This window comes from Columba livia, chromosome 1 (assembly GCF_036013475.1).
Source record: "Columba livia isolate bColLiv1 breed racing homer chromosome 1, bColLiv1.pat.W.v2, whole genome shotgun sequence".
NCBI classification, from domain to species: Eukaryota; Metazoa; Chordata; class Aves; order Columbiformes; family Columbidae; genus Columba; species Columba livia.
The window spans coordinates 26,380,128-26,400,527 of record NC_088602.1 but is presented as its reverse complement, the minus strand read 5'-3'; the positions used below and the strand labels follow the sequence as shown (position 1 = coordinate 26,400,527).

Sequence of the window (20,400 nt, the reverse complement as noted above, 5' to 3'; positions counted from 1 at the left end):
ATTTGTGATAACATATTTGTCACCTATTAGATGTCCACGTGAACAGAAAAATCTTACATTTAAAACTGTTATTAAATGAGGTGTCAAAATGCTTGCAAATGAAGCTGTTCTAGCAGCATATTGTGAAAATATATCCTCATCTGTTCTCAAAGGACAGCACATCCAAACTGTACATTACTCTGTAAAATTAAAGGGCTACTGACAATGAATACATACAGCAGTTTTCATTGCAGTACACTAATAATTTACCAGTGCCTTAATAACATTGGATTCAAAGAATTAAAAAGCAGCATGTCAAAATGATGACCACCTTCATTTTTCTCCCTTTTCTACATAAGCACTAAAAATAAAGATTAAAAGATTGTCGCTAGAGTTGGACTCCTGCAGGTCTAGGTTGACTGACATGGGTTAGGGAAAAAAAAATCATATATGTGGATTCAGAACAGAACTGTTCAGTTTTTAAAATAATAGTGTAGAGCCACAATTAAAACAGGTCCATCCTGTGGGGCAGGGGGAAAGGACTTTATTAAAGGGCTGGTTAGTTCAGTAAATCATGGCTTTCAGATAAAGATGATTATGGTGGTTTCTTGGTGGGAGAGGGAGAGAGGTACAGGAGGTTCATTTCACCACCAAGTAATTATGCTGACCCAGAGCGTTACCATTTATCATGGCTGAAAGATGACACTCACTGTTAGCCAAGGGAAACTGCTAGTCAAATGCTTCCATCCAGATCAATACACACCACATTTTTCTACAGCCAAAAGTAATTATACCACAGCAAACTTCCCAATCAATACCCACTCAACCTAACTTATATTCTGCTGCACAGACATGAAGGTATGGCACTATCAGCTGTCACTGAAAGCTACTGTATTTGACCCAGCTTAAAGGGTTTAAACCCAGCATTACAAAGGATTTTTCTATCTATTTTCTGAGTAAATGCAAATGTATTGTCTTTTCTCTATTATTAAAAACAATGACCAAGTTTGTTTTTTTTAAAAAACATGAAGGTTTTCAGGACATCTTACCATCTGCAGCTGAAACTGGTGTTATCATTTCATAAAGTCTCACTTAACACAAAATAAAAAAGAAAATCAGTCAATTAAAGAAAAATCAATCTTCCTAACCACTGAAAGCTAAAATAGTTTCTGGAGCATTAGTTTCTAAAAGCTGCAGTTGAAGACCTGACCTTTGTGAACCCCAGAGATCAGAAAAGAAAGAAACATATATACCCAAAGTATTAAATCAATGTCATTTTCAGTATTAAACATATATTCATGTTTGTTTACACAGAAGTGCACACATACAATTACCAGCAAGCCAGGTAGCAGACAAAACTAGGCTTTAAGATTTTATGTTTTGTTTCAAAATATATCTAAACGTCAGTTTTGACAATGGTTTTCAAAAAGGCAGAGCTTAGTCTTATAAACCAATCTAACACATCAAGAAAGGTTAGAGGGCATAAAAAAATCACTACCTCAGTAAAAAAAGAAAAAAATTGACATCCAATTTTCAAGCTGATTTATCAGTGGAAAGCTAAAATTGATAGTTTGCCATTACTGGGGAGCAGGCTGTCTAAGAAAGCTGTTACAAAGCCTTTCATTTTGATTTAGCCACATAGATCAATACAAACCTATACTGTTTCAATTTTACAAATATTGATTTTCTGGTATAACTTCTGTGAGAGAAAATTCATCATCTGCCATACTAAAAATATTGAAATTTATTTGGTAAAGTTTGATTTTCAACGAAATATAGTGTTCTACTGAGTGAAGCGAAATCTATTTCTCCAGATAACAGCCAATCACTGCTAAAATGATATAAGTGATATATTTTTGCCTTTTCATTTCAGAGTCTCACTTATGCTATTAAACCTTTAACTGGATTCATACCAAGGAAGATCATAAAACTTCCCTTTGTTATTTTGATCAAGTGTCTTAAGATTCTTTTCAGTTTTAATAAACAGGAAGACAAACTAGAACTTTAAGAGGAAATATTCAGTTAATATAACGTTCTTGCATTAAGTTGCTCCTCAAACCTTGAACCACTTAATGTTTCAGGGAAGAAGAGCTCTTTTCCAGATATCAAATTAAAAACAAATTCTTAAAGTAGAAGGAGTTATTTTATAAAACAAAAATATTCTACGTTTATGCAAGCACATTGGGTTTTGTTCACCTTAGGCTTTTCTAACCTTCTTTTTTGTGATATCCACTAGCTCTGTTGTTTCCCAGCATTCAAAACATCCAATGTTTTTATATGCTAATTTGCTCATATGTAGTTATTGTTTTTTATGACAGCCCATTCAAACTGATAAAAATACTGAATTCATTTAAAAATTGTGCAATTTTGTAAGACAATTTTTGATTGTATAGCTTTTCCGGTTCCAAATTATTTCATCAATTCCCAGTATCTTATTACATTAAAAAAAAAAAAAAAAAGCAGCTTTACGATTTTGAACCAATGACTTTTTTTACTCCCTTCTTTCCCATTCCCAAAAAGCCCCTTTGTGAGCTGCCTAAACAGAACCACAAACATTTCAAAGTGTCACATTGCTGCATACTATCCAGCCAGGACATCAATACAGAAAATATATTGAACAGTTTTTAGGAGAAAATATACCCTGGATAAAAGTGTAAAAAAATTTGATCAGCAGTGTATAAGAAATAAATGAGAAAAATCAAAATCCTATGTTGGAAGGACACAGTCCAGGGATGAGATTCAAGCAACACCCAAGAGGTTTAGATTAGTAAATGCACCCTCAGAACATGTGCTGGTAACACAATGCCATTCAGATTAGAGATTACTAAACAGGACTGTGAAAAATTCCTAAATGATTAAATTAGACACTAAGTAAGTGAAATTCCTGAAATAAAAGCAATATTTTCTTAATGGGAAAAATATTATAAATTCTAAACTCTTCTGTAAATGTAGTGTCTTGAAACCAGGGTAAAATTTCTTTGTAGACTGAGCGCTCAATATGGATAGTCTGTCTATTTATAGAAAACAGAATATTATTTCTAGCATTTGATACTAAATTCATCTTGCTATGTGCACCTCAAATCAAATAATACCAACATCAAAATATCAAAATTTGAAAAAAAAATAGTACCACAAAAGTGGTATAAGATAGAGAGGTGGGAGATAAAACCACAGAAAAGAAACAAGACAATTTGTCTGAATATAGAAGCAAGGACTTGCTAGTCAAATCAGATATGCTGTTTCATTCTGTTCCAAAACGGCAAGAAACAGCTCTTAAGTGCACAGGCTACATGCAGCTAGAAAGGACTTTGTATAAGCCATCACACAAACTCATCCTATTATTCAGATGCTGTTGATTTTAAATATCAAAACAGTGAACAATGTGAATCTGAGGCACAGCAAAAACCCATTGAAGAACTACATGACTAAAGAATGTTAAAAAATAAAGCAAAGAGCACTAAATATTTAAAACCTTTCTCTTAAGATAATAGTTAAGCACTATTTTTTCCCCCATGAACAGATCTCAAACCACTCTGCTAGCAAAATGCTATAATTCACATATTACATGTGAGGAAAACAAGGCGGAGAGATAAAGACTGAAATGATTTATTTAGCATTGCAGTGTCACCTCACTGGCACCACCAAGATTATAACTTCATTATTTAGGGCATAAAGTGACTGCTTTCATAGCTGAAGAAAGAATCCTGCTTTGCCATGTGAACTGTACTGTGAATTCTGAAGGAGTGAGTGGGTGGAGCCGTTGGTGCGTCTTGGTCAGTGGTGTCGTGAATTGCTGCTCTGATTTGTTAATTGCACTTGTTAAATCCACTAGTCTCATAAATGTTTATATTCTCAAAAAATATTTAAAAAATACAAGAAATTTGACTAATCATAATTCAGATCTCATTCAGCTAAAAAATCCAGCATTTTGAAACTATAATGATGTTTCTTATGTAACTAAAATTTATCTTGGTGCAAAGTAACATTTCATAATCTCTGAAGAATAACTGAATAATAATTTTCCCCTTAACAGGACTGTTTTGTTTCTTCTTCTTTAAAAAAAAAAAAAAAAAATTCTTTTAGCAATAATAATAATAATAATCTCTATTTTTAAAAATGTATTTAATGAGGAAAGAAAAAAAAAAATCCAGAAGCAAAATATCTTGTTGACAGGCTGCCAAATGTATATAGCAGCAGATAACTAAAAAGACAGCACTTGTAGCGAGTATGTTTAAAGTCTCTTCTGTTAAGGCTGTATCTAACTATATTCAGAACAAGAAGAGAATGACCTTCTAAAAAGTAATGATGGTGATTATCCATATAATGGTTGCAACATGCAAATATACAGCAGCCATGTAAAGGAACAAAAATAAGACAGCAACTTCACAATGCTTAAGGGCTTCATATTTTATAGCACCAGCATTAATGGAAAAGTTAATGTAGCATTGAATAACACTGAGTTGCTCAGCTGCTGCTATTGCTGCAGAACATTTAGATCATGGAAATAAAACACCATTTTTTTCACTCCTACTGCTTTCTTGACCCAGAGAAATATAAGTGTCGCCCACCCCCAAAATCACATGCAAAATATCCCTGCATTACTCAGTTGCTTAAGAGATATGACCAAGCATATGATTTATAAGACCAAAAAGGTCAAATAAATAATTAAATCACAAAACTCAAAATAATTAAGTGACAGTGCTGAAGAAAATCTCAAAAAACTACACTCTGTGACTTAGCTCATACTATGGTACAAATGCATGCATAAGCACAATCACTTAATGCTGTACACACGCAGAAAAAAAGTATTTTGCAGTACTTTCATCTCTTAAATCAGGATGTCAATACTGGAAATATCCAGATAGATTATGCATGTTAAATTCCCTTGCTTTCCCCATATTAAGGAGTAAAAACTATTGAGTGCAGTCAGTACAGTGTAATTTAAAAACTTTCCATTGATTCAAGTCTACAAAAATGTTTGGAAAGGTAGGCAACACTTAGATACTGTACATGGAAACACATTATTTGCTCTAACTTGAATTACAATGACAATCGTGTTTAGGGAGAAATCTGAGGAAGGGGCCACAGACTCCAAAACTATAAAGCCTGTAAATCATGTTTCTCCTTCATTATTGCTGACTGGTTTACAAAAAAAAAAAAAAAAAAAAAAAAAAAGAAAGGAAGTTGTTATGTAAATTTAAAGTAAATGTTGGAATGTAACAGCAATCTTTCCTTCCTTCATAAATTTGGGCAATGACCTCAAGAATTTTGCTTCTTCTTGATCCCAACTGTAAAATGCAAAGACATATCAGACTTTAGAATTTCCACTAAGGAAATTAGTCCTTCCTGAAATTCCTGAAAATTATTCCAGCTCATAAAGACCTCAAACTTAAATGTTTTTCACTCATGTTGGACTAGCAAAGCTTTTTAATTTTGTTGCTATTTGCCTTTTTTACCATCAGAAGGAGAACAAAATGAAGAGTGGTGAGCATAGTTTTGGAAAGGGAGATGATTCACCTCTTTTCTCCTCTCAAAATAATGAAAAAGGTACTACTAACTTGAAATTCAGGTAGCTCAAAACGTAAGACAAATGCTTGATTGATACTTTATAGTTTCACTGTTGATGTCAGACATGAGAATAAAAACTGAAGATTAAGGACCACTGTTTTCAGATCCTTCCAAAATTGGTTGCCTGCCAGGTCTAAACTCAAAGGCTTTACAAAATGACTTTTCAGTCACATCTCCAGCTGCTTCTCAGTCAGAGAGCATTTATCAAATAGTATGAAAATCTCCCTCTCCCTATTCATCTGCTCTAGGTGTTCAAGCAACTGCAACTTCTGGAACCGATATCATCATTCAGCTATATGTATGCCAATTATATCATTCACTGACCTTTATGCTTCTCTAATGTCTGTGATGATATTAGCTATGAATTTCTAATAGGGTTGAAAAAGTACCAACAGAAGGTGTCTTGGCATTACAACTGGTAACACCAACTGGTATGGAGAGAAAAACAATAAAAACCTCTGAGTATTAAAGCCAATGGAGAACCGAAGAAGCCAGCAGCCAGGAAACCAATTATTTACTAAAAGCTACCTCAAAATCTGCTTGTGATTTAGCATCTTATAAATGTTTTGGAAAACATGCATGACAACAGGAATCTGTAGACATTATCTCATAAGGGAATGTCCACTGTAGCCTCTTCATTTTTACAGCAAAGATTTTTCCTGAGCAATGTATGCCTATTAGAAAACAGTAACAGTACAATTTTACTATGGGGATTGTGAAAAGTCAAATTTAACAAAAGAAGGGAAAAAGCAAATATATTTCCTTAATCTAAATACTAGAGAACAAGAATTTAGAACTACATTTTTTTCCCGTTTTAGTGTAGACAAATTGAGAATTCATTGAATACTTTTAGAAAAGTAGAATCCTCTAAATAAATATTGCATTAAAAGAGCTGCCCTTAGTAATTCATCACTGTGTCACTGAATTAAAGGAGCTATTCTAGTGCTTTCAGAGTAGGACATTCCTAAGAAAAGGTCTCTGTCTAAAATTTAGTGGTGTCTAGCAAAACCTTTTGAACTTCCCTGCACAGCAGGCAATAACACTCTTTCATAGCTCAGCTAAAGATTATCAAATGACCCAGATATCCAGGGAATACCATAGCCAGAATTCAACATATGACCTGTAGATATAGCTTCTGCAACAGAGACATTAGGAAAACTCATGTACCTGGGGCTCCACTGGATGTCTATTCAGAAAGAAACGTGTCTGCTTCTTTCCAGTGAAGAAAATATATTCACCACCGTCAAGAGCCACAACATACACAGTAGCATTAGTCCAACAAATAAGCAAAAAACTAAACCTGAATATATCTCATCTACTAAAGGACCATTTATACTAATGGAAAAACACATTTTTTATGTAGAAAGTAATTTCCTTGTTTGTAAAGACAACTGCTAATATTCCTCTAACACTACTGAATTGTACATAAATTCCAAACTATCTTTTATACTAATCTTAGTACTTTGGTTATATTCTATCATGCCTCAAACCCTTATAACACCTTCTTTGTTAAAATTTAATAGACAGTACAGTTTTCATTGAGGTCATTATCAGAGAAACTGATGGCCAGTTTCCAATCACAGTTTTTCTACATTTTTATTTCCAAGACTGTTAAAAATTATAAGTAATGTATACTTAATCCTGTAAGTGTATACAAATGGAGCTTTCCATTAATTATTTCTTGATGTTCTCAAATGGATAAACTATTACAAAATGAACTACTCTTTTCACAGAGTCACAGAATGGTTAGGGTTTGGAAGGGACCTCTGCAGATCATCTAGTCCAACCCATGTGCTAATGCAGGTCCACCTAGAACAGGTTGCACAGGAATGTGTCCAGGTGGGTCTTGAATGTCTCCAGAGAAGGAGACTCCACAGTCTCTCTGGGCAGCCTGTTCCAGTGCTCTGTCATCCTCAAAGGAAAGAACTTTTTCCTCATATTCAGATGGAACCTTCTGTGATTCAGTCTGTGCCCACTTCCTCACTCATTGGGCACCACTGAAAAGAGTGTGGTCCCATCCTCTTGACATCCACCCTTGAGATATTTTTAAACATTGATGAGATCCCCTTTTAGCCTTCTCTTCTCCAGGCTGAACAGTCTCTGTGTCTTTCCTCACAAGAAAGATGCTCCAGACCCCTAACCATCTTTTTAGCCCACCACGGGACTCCCTCCAGTAATTCCTTATCCTTCTTGAACTGGGGAGCCCAGAACTGGATGCAGTACTCCAGATGCAGCCTCATCAGGGCAAAAGGGGAGGATAACTTCCTTTGACCTACTGGTCACAGTCAATGCACCCCAGGATACTGTTGGCCTTTCTGGCCACAGCGGCACATTGTTGACTCATGGTCGACCTGTTGTCAACCAGAACTCCCAAGTCATCCTCTGCAGTGCTGCTTTCCAGCAAGTATGCCCCTAACCTGTACTGGTTCCTGGGGTTGTTCCTCCCCAGGTGTAGAACCATACACTTTCACTTTTCTTATTCAACCTTGTCTGGCATTTAGCCAGATAATGTGGGGTGCTTTTTTTATTTTATCTCATGCTTCTCAGTGATACTTAACTGAGGTTAAATCAGAAAAATAACAGATTCCATTTTGTTCTGGTGGATACATGTCACTTCCTGCTCCTGTTCCTGGCTGCTCTTCTGTCCTGACAGGTTTCACTCAATTTTCATAGATTTTTAGCTCAATAGTTCAGTATGAAACTCTAGCACTGAAAATACTTTCTGAAGTTCACTAAATAAATGTCCTCTATGATTAAGCTGTCATCAACTTTGAAAACATCACTTGTTATTCAAGAAAACACAAGAAGTTGGAGTACTATTCAGTGTAAAAGGCTACTATTTGTCTGAAAATAATGCCTTGTTGTCTAATAGAAATTGGAAAGTTGAATGTCTATACGTTCAAAAAAAACAACCAACCAACCAAAAAACAGCAGTATTTTGATAAAACCAAAACAACGCTTCCATGTATCATGAGGCAAATATATCATGCTTGACTTTCCTCCATGTTTTCGCATAGCTCAAGATATATTCAACATAAAAATTAAGGCCCTCTTATGGCAAAGTATCCCAATGGCTTCAGCAGTATTTCTAAATTTGGCCTAAGAGATATAAAATTTATCTTCCTTTTTATGTAGGTTTTAATTGCATCCTACCGTTAATGCAAGTGTAACTTCTAGTAAATCATCAAAAGAAACTTCTTGCACATTACTCTTTCCCAGATTCAGATTCTAACTGTAAGAAAACTAAAAAGCATTCCCTCTCAATAAATATAGTTTGCTATCAGAAGAGAAAAAACAATGGGAATCTGAAAAATAAGTAAACTTAAGTTTTAAGAAATAGCTTCATTTTAATTTTAGTCTATTGGCATTGTGTATATATGATTTTTTTTAAAAAAATGGTTAACATTCTCAAGCCGAATAGCAGAAGTACAAGTGGCTTATGCATATTTTTCCAGGTTTTCTAATAATCCAGAGAGTTGGATAGTTTGCTACATTATTGGGTTTTAAGATGGTTCAGTGCTATTGAATGTTTAAAAAATCATTATGCTGTAAGGTAGTATATTCCTGAAGCTGAAACAATCATTAGACTCTGATGTTCATCTGTTTTATTGAACTGCCCACAGGGAGCTTTATGGGCAGACTACCATGTCAAGGTCATAGGATTAAGTGAGCAGTGATGACAGTAAACAAGCCTTTTCTGTATATTCTAAAGGGTCTTACTGAGTTACTTAAAATGCCATAAACGTAAATAGTCTCCTATCTCTACAACAAATCCATGACAAATGACTTCAAAATATGACGCTCTTGAGTAATGGAGCTTTACAACCTAACCCAGAGCCTATATTATTGACAACAGATATCAATAAACTGGGTAGCACAAATGTCAGGAGGAGCTTGCAGTATACCATGGTCAGGTATTTTATGTCTGGAAGTGTATGAGATATATATCTACATATACATCAAACCTCTATGTGAACAGGTATACTGCTGAAAAACAAACAAACAAAACAAGAGCCCACAACAACAAAAAACCCAAATGGCAGAGCCTACAGGTTTAGAAAAAACACAGTTATATGGAAAAAGCAAATGCTATAATAACAAATGTACCAAATCTATATAAGTCATGTAAAAACAGATAATAAAACCAAACATACACAGTACTTTCAATATCATCTTGAATGATTTAATTACTCTTTAGAAGTGTACTATGCATTACCATATCTGTTTTATCAATGAGGAAAGCAGTATAATCAAGTACGGCAAGTACCTTAAAGTCATGTGAAGTCTATGACAGACAAGGTGTTCCTGAATCAGTCAAAATAAACTTATTTTTTCACTCTTAAAAAAAACCCAACAAAACAACAACAACAAAATAAAATAAAACAAAACAAAAAACCACGAACAAACATACAGCAGTGATCAACTGAAAGAGAACTGTCTGAAGGGAATATTTTTTTCAAATCAAAAAAGTGAATTGTGCAAAGATGATCTTAAAAAATTAATATATGTGGACATACAGGCTGTGCTGACAAAATGCATGCAGAAACCTCAAACCCAAGGAATGCTCCTGCTAAGCTATATGAAGGTAAGAAGGAAGGGACAAGGCTCTGGTTGCTGGTCCCTGGGTCCAACAAACCACATTCCTCCTGTACACCTGAAAGCAGGATCTTGGGAGCAGCAGTGCCATGCTCACTGGCCTGTCACCCCTGCAGTAACACACAAGATATGACTCCAAGTAGATTAGAAATTACTGCAGACAGAGCGAGAAAAGATAAAGTGAAATAGGCACAAGCACAAAGTATTTCTGGTTGATGGTAAAGGTTTGGATAGATGAAGGCTGCAGATGTTAAGGACAGAACAGACATTGCTGAGAAAAGATCTTTGATTTCCTCTAACATGGGACTATGAATCAAAACAAAATCTGCCATGCAGAAAGAAAATATTTTCTCTCTATCATCAGAGGCCTGTACAATTGATACATTGACTTAGGAAAGCTCTACACCAGTTTGAAGAAGGATGATGATGTACTACAGGGAAGCAAAAATAGGGAAAAAAAAATCACCTTGAAGGTTCATTTCCATCCCCCACCCTGCCCAGGGGGAAGAGAAAAAAATATCAACAAATGAGAAGACAAGAAAAATGGATCAGTCTATTACATATCTTAGCTGATTACACATTGCAAGAAGGAAAACGGGAAACATAGGAACTAAGAAGTCTTAGTATCCAGAAGATAAAACTTAGGCTGGCATCATAGAAGATTGCCAAGACAAATCAGGGTTTGTTCCAGGGAAAAACACGAAAGAAATACTTTTGGTTTAGTACATAATAGTTTACATCCTCTGAAGTTCAGAAAGAGGCATGAAACACACTTATCAAAAGTCTGGGCAATATTTAAAGGAAAAAAACACTAGTACTGCACTTTGAGATACAACAGAAAAATCTCTACCACCACCTCTGAAAGACAATGAAGACAAGGGATGCTCAAAAACCCTAAAATTAAATAACTAACTGAAAAAAAGATCAAACTTGGTGGTAAAGGGCTCCAATATTCGGAACTGTTAGTCCAGTCTGCTGATACCCACAGCAGAGGCTGTTTCCACTGGAGGAAAACATGAAGAAAGGCAGCTGGACTTTGAAGCCCTGATGAGATGATGAAACTTCGAAATTGAGACTTATCGAAACTGAGATTCTTCAGGAAATCCTGAATTGGAAATTCAAGTAATCTAAGTAAGAGATGTCTACTTGCTCTGCTTGCTCTGTCTTTCTGTTTTTTAAGCATTCACTTACACTACAGGGCTACATGGACCACTGGTCTGAGCCATTGTGGCTGTTCTTGTGACTGGTATCCTGAAAGCTGGAAAGCTGCACACCTAGCTCCTTGGCTAGACTAAAGACGGAGCAGAAGTCCTTCTCGGATTATTAAGGCTAGCCTTCCTCTCAATATAAGTATATGTTATAATTCCCTTGTTACTGCTACAGTGAAAATATACATAGTAAGTTGAATGTATGCAATTTCGATTTGTATTCTGATGCTGTTCCAGTTATAGACTCTACTGACACCTAAAGATCTGTTGTTGCTAAAGCTTAAAGAAAAACAAGATTGGCGAAACTTTCCTCTTTACATTTGCCATGAAGCAAAAGGGGAAAGACAAATTTTAGGCAGAAACAGCATATTGAAGAGAAGTGAAAAAAACAGAGTAGAGAAGAAAAAAAAAATCTCTTATAATGTAGGAGGAAAATGCAGAAGTCTTCCTTCTTTAATATGAAATACAATGTAGTGTACTTCCTAGAGATAAACAAGTCTTTCCATGGAGTTGAACAAGTCTTCCCTAAGTACCATTCATTTCCCAACATTGAAAAGTACTACCTCTTTCCAGATAAAATACTTTTTTTCGGAAGTTTCTTTCAGCTATGGGAAAAAAATCCATAGTGGACAGTAACACAGTTCAAAACAACTGCGTAACTTTGCACAAATACAGGACTGAATAAATCTAATGCAAGCAAACTCTGCACTCAGTTGCACAGCCCATCTCTGGTTACGCAATTCTCCTTTCTTGGCAGGTATCTCTATGCATCCTACACCTAACTTCCTATTCCTAGAAAATGATACAGAATTCTTCTATCTCCCTTTTTCCATTGTGCTCACCAAATGCCACAGCACCGTTATTAGCAAGAGCTCCTTCAAACAGTCCTTGCTTTCCACCATAGTGGTGAGCCAATAGAGCGGGAGGAAGGAAAAGGCTACGGAATGTGTAGGGAATGTAATGTGATGGATGCAGAGCAGCAGGAGCAGCACAAAGCTGAAAGAACAGTAAGAACGGTGAGGATAATACAAAAGAATGATGAGATTAGAAAAATAGTCTCATATTTGTGTTTAAATCCTGCTACAGAAGGATGACTAGTACTGGACCTATAATGTGATTAATGCTGACACATTTGTTGATTTGGGGGTATGTCAAGTAGTGCAGTTAAGTAAAAAAAGTAAAAACAACAGAAGACAGATTTTTTTTTTTTTTTTTTGGGGGGGTGGTGGTGATTTGATTTGTTGTTGTTTTTTTGGTAATGAAATCGTTCCAGAACTAAGTATTTTGAACCTGTAATCAAGTTAGATAATGAATGAGCCAAAATGTGTGCAAGTTCTATCAGATCAATCTGGAAGGATCTATTCTGCAAAGAAAAATAGATTCCACCAGTTCCAGAAACACAGAAAATTCATAGATCTTACAGAGCATGTGGAAAAATGCAGAACCTGAGAAGGCCCTCTAAACAGGCATGTCAAACACACTTTGGGATCCAGTAGACAGGATCTAGTCCTATATCTTTTGCACTGCTCTAAAGCTCCCTTTGTAATTTATGTCTAGCAGTTAAAATGAACCAGAAATGACTGAATAGCTAAACCAGATGAAGCTGATTTGCAGTGGGGGACAGGAAAGGTTCTGTGTCTCTCTGAACTTCCTAAGACAGCAGCTAGTATAGCAATGGAGTCAGAGCATGCCAAAGGCTGCCTGCAAGGGAAACTCCTTCTTACTAAATTCCTGTGTTCTGGTCTCCCTTGCTGTAAAGTGGAAACATTTGGTTAAGAAGCAGCATCGTCCCAGAATCTACTTATTTATCCGCCAAGCCCCATAGGCTCAGAAAAGGGGAGTTCTCTTTCCGCTCTCCCCCCTGGCCCCCAGCAGAACCCAATCTCTGCAGAAGCACATGCTGTAGTGAGAGGCAGAACTAGCTGTCTGGTAAGAAACTTTTTATTTCCAGCCTGTCTCCCCAGACGAATTTGGTCTTCACCACAGAATGAGTTTGACAGCTCTGCCCTCCACCATGAATGATTAATTTGTTATGGGTGTCTAGTTTAACCAAAGATGGATTTGAACAGAAAAAGCCCTTGTGTACTTGCTCTTTGGTAAAGCTGCTTTAATGTAGGTGGAACCTCCTTCATCAAATCACTGAAAGCAAGAGAACCAAGTCTCATTTTTAAATGTCATTTTTCTCATTATAGGAATCCTCCTGTGTATATCACAACTGATCATGTGCAAATATCTATGACAAGTATTTCATATTTAGTCTTAAAGCACAAACTGGAACTCAGAACTCTTTGTATTGCCCTAGATTGCCTTAAACTTAAGAAATTGTAAGGCAGAGATATAAAGAGAGTATTCTGGAATAAAAGGTTTTGAAAACTTGAGGTATCTCATTAAACCAAGAAGATGAAATAAAAGAATACTCAAAAAAACATGGTAACATGTTATGGCCCAAAACACAGGCATGTATATGGCTGACAGGGAATTTGAACTTTGTGTACAGACAGGTTTCACTAAACTTTTTTTTTCTTCAAGAAGGATGTGTATGGGGAGAGAAGCAGATGGGGGGAAGAGAAGCACCATATGAAGCTGCCAGAGAAGACAGAAGGAAGCATATGTTGTGACATGAAGACTATAACCCTGAGAAAAGCTAAGCATAATTGCTGGCTTAAAGAAGCTTTAAATGCTAAGCTATGAAACACCCTGCTTGATTCTTCCTGAGTTCAAGGAAATAGGATGTTGCACAGTCACTCTGAATAAGTGGCAAGGCACCAAAGAAATAACCAACTCATACATTTCTCATATGAATGGGATAAACCTGCAGAATTCTAATTTTGGTATAATGAGGAAATTAACAAAGGGAAAACCAGTATGTTTAGAGTAAGGTATTACAATGATGAAGAAAACAGAATTAGTTTGGTTTAAGGGCACAAACACAGTTTATAACAAACTCATGAGATTTATTTTAAAATCTATTATGCTTTGTCTGAGATATGTAGGAGAAAATAAGATGATTCAATAATTTCCTTTTGTTGTAGAGGAGTTGATGCTCACACCTGCAATAAATCAAGCAAAAGAACCTTGATTTTCACTTTAAGAGGAGAAGGGAAGATATTTGTGAAGAGGGAAAGAACTTAATACTGATAAGCAATACTAAATGAAGTTTTTTTCAAAACTGTCATTTATCTTTTTTAGACAGAAGGAGATGAAAGAGTAAACAGGTTCTCAGACCAACTCAAACAGTACTGATCAATTACTGTATAGACAGGGACAGGCTGTACAACATTACTGTGTTTGCAGGCATTTATTCAAGTGGTGGAACACTTGTATATAATTATTTTCTCCTTCATAAATTAATAGCTAATTAAGAAGATAACTGAAATACAAGTGACCTACAATTATGTTATTTTTAATGCAACTATCTTTATGTAACTATAATCTAACTTAAAACTGAAAATTTCATATGGTTTTCTGTTGACTCACACCATCCAACTTCAGTCTTGTTTCTTCAGAAACTTTGAGAAGACTTGATGATAATATATTTAAAATTCAGAATTTACAAATACTAAAGAATTTCACTCATCAGTGCTCAGTTTCTATGTTTCTTGCTCATTTATTTGTTTCTTAATCACCAGAGTAAACTTTGTGACACCTATAGATTAAACACAGGAAATGCTGGTCCTGCTTTCTCAAAAAAAACAGGGCACACAGACCCAAAACCTGGTGAGGCTTACAAGTTCATTGTGTTGAACCACAAGCACAAGAAAAAACTTTCTTTACTACTGGGTCATATTTCACAAAATGAGACCTTAATATTTTATAACATCTATGTTCTTTACCTTGAAGAGAGAGAAATGAAACCACATATATATATGTACTATATGCACAACAACCAGTAAATCAGCAGGTGAAGATTGTGTATGTAATAGAGAACTAAAGCTTTTAAGAATCACACTCATTCCCCCTCTAATAATTTCTTACCCATCTTATCCATTTTGAATTGCAAAAGGCATTGTTATTGCCCAAGTATTTATCATGCAGAGGAGGTTGTATATGATCTCCAGAGGTCCCTTCCAACCCTAACCATTCTGTGATTATGTGATTTCCCTGCCCCTTCTGGGCCTAAGAACAATCTCCCTAATCCACTGTTTCAACAAATGGTCTCCAGCTCCCATGGTGGACAAGAGATCAGCAGTGAGCCTTCTGAACTGGGAACCTTCTCCCAAGCAGAAATGATGGAGTCACTACAGAGGTCTGGAGGGTCAACCTTTTCTTTATTTTTAAGTAAATTTGTATTCCAATCAGGCCATATCTCCTGGGGCATAGAGAAGCATCAGTTTATAAAGACTGTTAATGCAGTAACTGCTTGTCAGGAATTGAAAACAGAGATATGAAGCCTGTTGTGTCTCCTGCTGGCCAAGGCCAGAGCTATGTACAATTTTAGAACCCACCTCAATTTCCATCATATAAAAAGTACTGGAGGAACTACCTAATAAACAACAGTTTTGGCCTTCAGTGCCTATGCAGATTTAATGAGACTCCTCTCTACTTCCTTCACTCGAAGCCTTTTAAATTCGCCCACTGAGAACCCGTGAACTTGGTTCTTAACAAGCCTCACTGGGCATCCTTGGTCTTTCCATTCAGTCCACTAGGTCTCATGACAGAAGGTGCACCTGTGTGGTGGATCACACAGCTGCCACGGCACACATGGAGAGACCTGCAGCGCAAGGCTCCTGCAAATGGGGAACCCCACTTGGAGACCTTGTGCTGTCACCGTGTCCCCCCCTTCTCCAAGTTAAGCAGCAGCCAGGACCAGCCTGCACTAAAATACAACCGGGCCAACAGCTGCACCCAACATGTTGAGCACCAAAATGGGAAAGCAGCACTGCAAGGAACTGAGAAGCAAGCACACCAGGGAAGTGGCATGACAGGAATAAAATAAGTTTCTTTTGCTTGATGTAAGAAATTTGATAGTTTTGTCACAGGCGTCAAACTGCTTCATGGCCCAACAAAAACTACCATGGACTGAAGAGCGACAAAAGCTGCAGCAGTGGTCTGTCAGTATTTAGGATGCCATAAGCAATCCAGGAGGGGACAGTCATCTGCCTCAAAAAAGGAAAAGTCTCCTGAAAAAGTTAGTGACCAGGAGCTGACTTAAGCCTGTGAAGTGTCTGCAGACATTCACAAACTTCAGCAACAGCATAATTCAAAAAATTCAAAGACATTAAAAAGACTGAAAATTGCTCTTATTTTCATCTGGTATAAGTTTCCAGATACACAGCTTTAAGCTCAACTAGACATAACATAAGTATCCATTATGGACTAAGGCTGTTTTGAATTAACAATATCATAATCTTCTACACGTCATTTTTGCAATTTCCACCAGAATGCCTCTGGTGTTAGACTACGGAGTTTCTGTGGGTCTGAATTTCCGTACTTTCTAGCACCTTAAAAAATGAATGTGTCTCCATCATCATCCAGGAAACAATGATTTTTTATTTTGTTTTGTTTCGTTTTTTTTAAGACATTAGGATGATGAACATAAAAAAAATCATTTCTTTAAACATTGTATAAGTGCAAGAAGCAACTAGACAGAATTACAAAAAGAATGAACAGTATATGTGGAATTTATTAAACATTATTACTGAGTGTCAAATTTATTACTTGACAACTTTTCTAATAGGCTTAAGCCCTAGCTATGTATTCAAGCTAAATCCAAATAGATTTTATTTGAAAGAAAAGTTCTTGTATTACTCTATCAGTCTAAACTAGATTTTAACTGAAAAGGTTTTTCAGAGCTAAAATGGAACTTTCTGTTCTGCCTTACTCAGAGCAGACTTAAACAGGATTTAAGTAGATAATCAAGCTGTAAAAATTTGCATACTTGGGAGCAGAACTTCCTTGGTTTCTCTTGTTTGAGCTGTTCCACTCTGAGTGGATAATCAAGTATTTGTGAAGAGAACACACACAAGAAAGAGACTTGGCAGTCTCTAGTTTTCCAGACATGGCACTCATGTGGCAGACCTGGGTTCAAGACCTTGCTCTGAATGAAGGAAAGGAGCAATTTGAGCTTCAAGTTTTCCACATGAGGGTCAGCACCTTAGCCACTGGCTATTTTTGTGACTCAGAAGGAGCAAGGCTCTCATCTCCAGCATGATATATGAAAATGGTTAATTTCACTTCTGTGGTGGACAGAATGAACTTTTAAAAACAGTACTCAATACAGCTCTGATTAAAAACTCAAATACTATAATATCACATACATACAGCAAGAATTATGTATCTTGGATTTTTTTTAAAATTTATTTTTTTAACAGTAACACCTGAAGAATTGAGCTGCTCTTTGGTTATGTTCAGCTTTGCACATGCTACATTTAAGTACAACATAAGTTTTGCTTTAAGAGTACAGAGTTCGACTGTGCATGGCTGGCACTGACTACTGTTTTGTTGTAGGACTGCTAAGATTTACCAGCGGGCCTTACCATTTCATTACTTGCACAGAAAAAGCTATAAACAGAAGAAAACATTAGACAGTGACTCAAGTGACCTGGTTCTGTTTGTTATTTAATACTGACTTATTCTATACCACTAGACAAGTCATTTTGACTCTTCTTTATTTCAGGTTTCTTCTGTCAACATCTATATGGAAATCTCTGCATCTCTCAATATCTCATTCAGAACACTTCACTCAGATTCTAATACTGGTAGGAGCCTCAAAACCTATTGATATACTGACAGTAAAAATGAATTATAATCAACAAAATACCCATTACAATTTGTTTAATATATGGTAAAATATTATGTTTGCAGTCTATAAAGTAGTTTGATATGTGAATCTTTAGCAAAGAGGACTTCTCAAGAACAAGCTGAAGACTAACACAGAAAATACATTTTAGCAATTCTAGCTCTGAATACACTCATATTTCAGTTATACAATTGCTTCTCTTAAATTTTGAAAGTAACTTTTAAAATCTGGATGCTACTGTTTGCAGCTTACCTGTGAGAAACAGCTCCCCAGGCACCATGTTTATTTGTCAGTATGTTGAGTATCTTCTGTTTCAGCTGATTTGCTGTAACATGATCTCGATGCTTAGCAGCACTGATAAGATGATCACACATCTTCTCCTCTTCTCTTCTGTCAGCAGCATACTGAGCACACTGCGACTAGGAATGAAAGTACATCTACTTCATGAAACAATCAACCTAAAATGATTATTTACTAAAACTTTTTAAATATTACAAGAATTAACTAAAATACTTTAAAGAGGAATAGGACAGAATATTCAATTGAAATGATTCTACTACTATATATTTTCCATGAAAAAGCACTAAGAACATGTAAAAATTGAAATATCAAGCACAAAGGCAACAGAACAGCAATTAAAACCATTTAGCCATACATCTCTGTGTGTGTATGTCTGACCATGGATATGCCATAAAAGTTGGTCTTTATTTGTAAAAGTTTCACGTGTTCTCAGGTATAAAATACAGATGTAACATACATAGCTTAATATACAGGAAAAAAATATGTACACTGTTTTTAATTTTTAAACTGCAATAAAATGTACTACTAAAAAGCCATTTGATAATTTTATTTTTATGGACACTAAGGAGAAACTTCTTTAACTACAAATTTAAGGAGTATATTCTCTATTTCATATCACAGCATGGAAAATTTTCATAACATACTACCACTTCTAAAAAACCCTATTGGTTAAAAAAATGCTCATCCTTTAAACTGAAAAAGATCTAATGTTTTCTTTATGTTTCCTTTAAGAGATAACTACCTCTAAAACAAATGCTGTGGGTATCGACCATCGTGCAAATGCATTTCTAAAATTGTCGAAACTCTATAGTGTATTTTAGTTTCAATAAATCCCTTCTTTATATATTTATTTATATTTTTATATATTTTTCCATTTCTTTTCTCAAAATCATGCTAAATTGAAATTCAATTCCTCCTTCTAGTTTCTAGTTCTCCTCCTCCAATTTTTCCTTTTGAAAGGTCTAAACAAAGCAAATGTAGCCACACTAATTAAAATAAATCCATTATAACTATAATTTTCTAGGTGTAAATTACAAAGGCTTGATTATTCTCAAAACAGCTAATTTTAAAATCACCTTTTAGGAGACATTTTTCATGCACAGTTATTGTGCACTATTTGAGAATACTTAACTAGCATTCAATGCTGTAACATGTTGGCTGAATAGAATCGTATATTCCAGTATTCAAAAGAGCAATTACAATTAAGTTAACCTCACACCAAATTGTAGTTTATATTTCTGCACACTACTTTTTTAGTACAGATCACATTAGCATTCGGTAAGATTTTAACAGTGTTTTTTCCACTGTGTTACAGACATTATTTCACATAATCTCTCTGGAAAAGAACAATTGTTATACTAATTCATAAAGGGTTAATTCATTTTTCAATTTATCTTCTTGTACAGTGAAGCACCAATTAGTACAATGATCTGCCTTAGTAATGAGGTTAATATTTCACCAGCTCATTGGACAGTAAAATTAAATTTTCATTTTTCATCCTGAACAATTACAAAGGGTAACAAAATAGAAGTTAACTGTGAAGCATCCATTCCTGGAGGAATTTCCCTGGCCCTGGCTGCAACTGGAGTCACAGGGTTAAATTTAGATACTGGTCCACGGCCTCCCCATTACGCAGGTGACACAGTAACTCGGTGCAGCTTGGCCCAAATAATTTCCCCCATAATGATTCAGTTAATGTTTAAAAGGCAAAAGTAAAATAGCCACTTACTTCTCTTGCTGAGAACAATGATTAACATGTACTAAACCCCAGAACATATACCAATACAGCTTATTGAAACAAAATGACAGATTTACAATTATGCAACAGAAAACTACCAGAAATCTTTGTCTCTACTACTTTCAAGTAGGATGAATAATAAAATGTTCAGTTATATACCTACCATCATTAAAAACAATATATGAAACATTCTTTCAGACTTTAACCATCACCTTATTTAAGTACATCTGATTTTCATATTTAACACAGGCAACATTTAATAATTTTCCTTT

General features: G+C 35.5%; 1 protein-coding gene across 13 annotated transcripts in view; it reads right to left on the bottom strand.

The window, feature by feature from the left end:
- NBEA (neurobeachin) overlaps positions 1-20,400 on the bottom strand; it is a 490,360-nt gene that overhangs the window by 211,168 nt on the left and 258,792 nt on the right. For all 13 annotated transcript variants that reach the window (XM_065051668.1, XM_065051676.1, XM_065051716.1 and 10 more), the window contains one exon: positions 18,343-18,509. In XM_065051668.1, the coding sequence (XP_064907740.1) occupies positions 18,343-18,509 (167 nt within the window). The remainder of the gene's footprint in view (positions 1-18,342; positions 18,510-20,400) is intronic.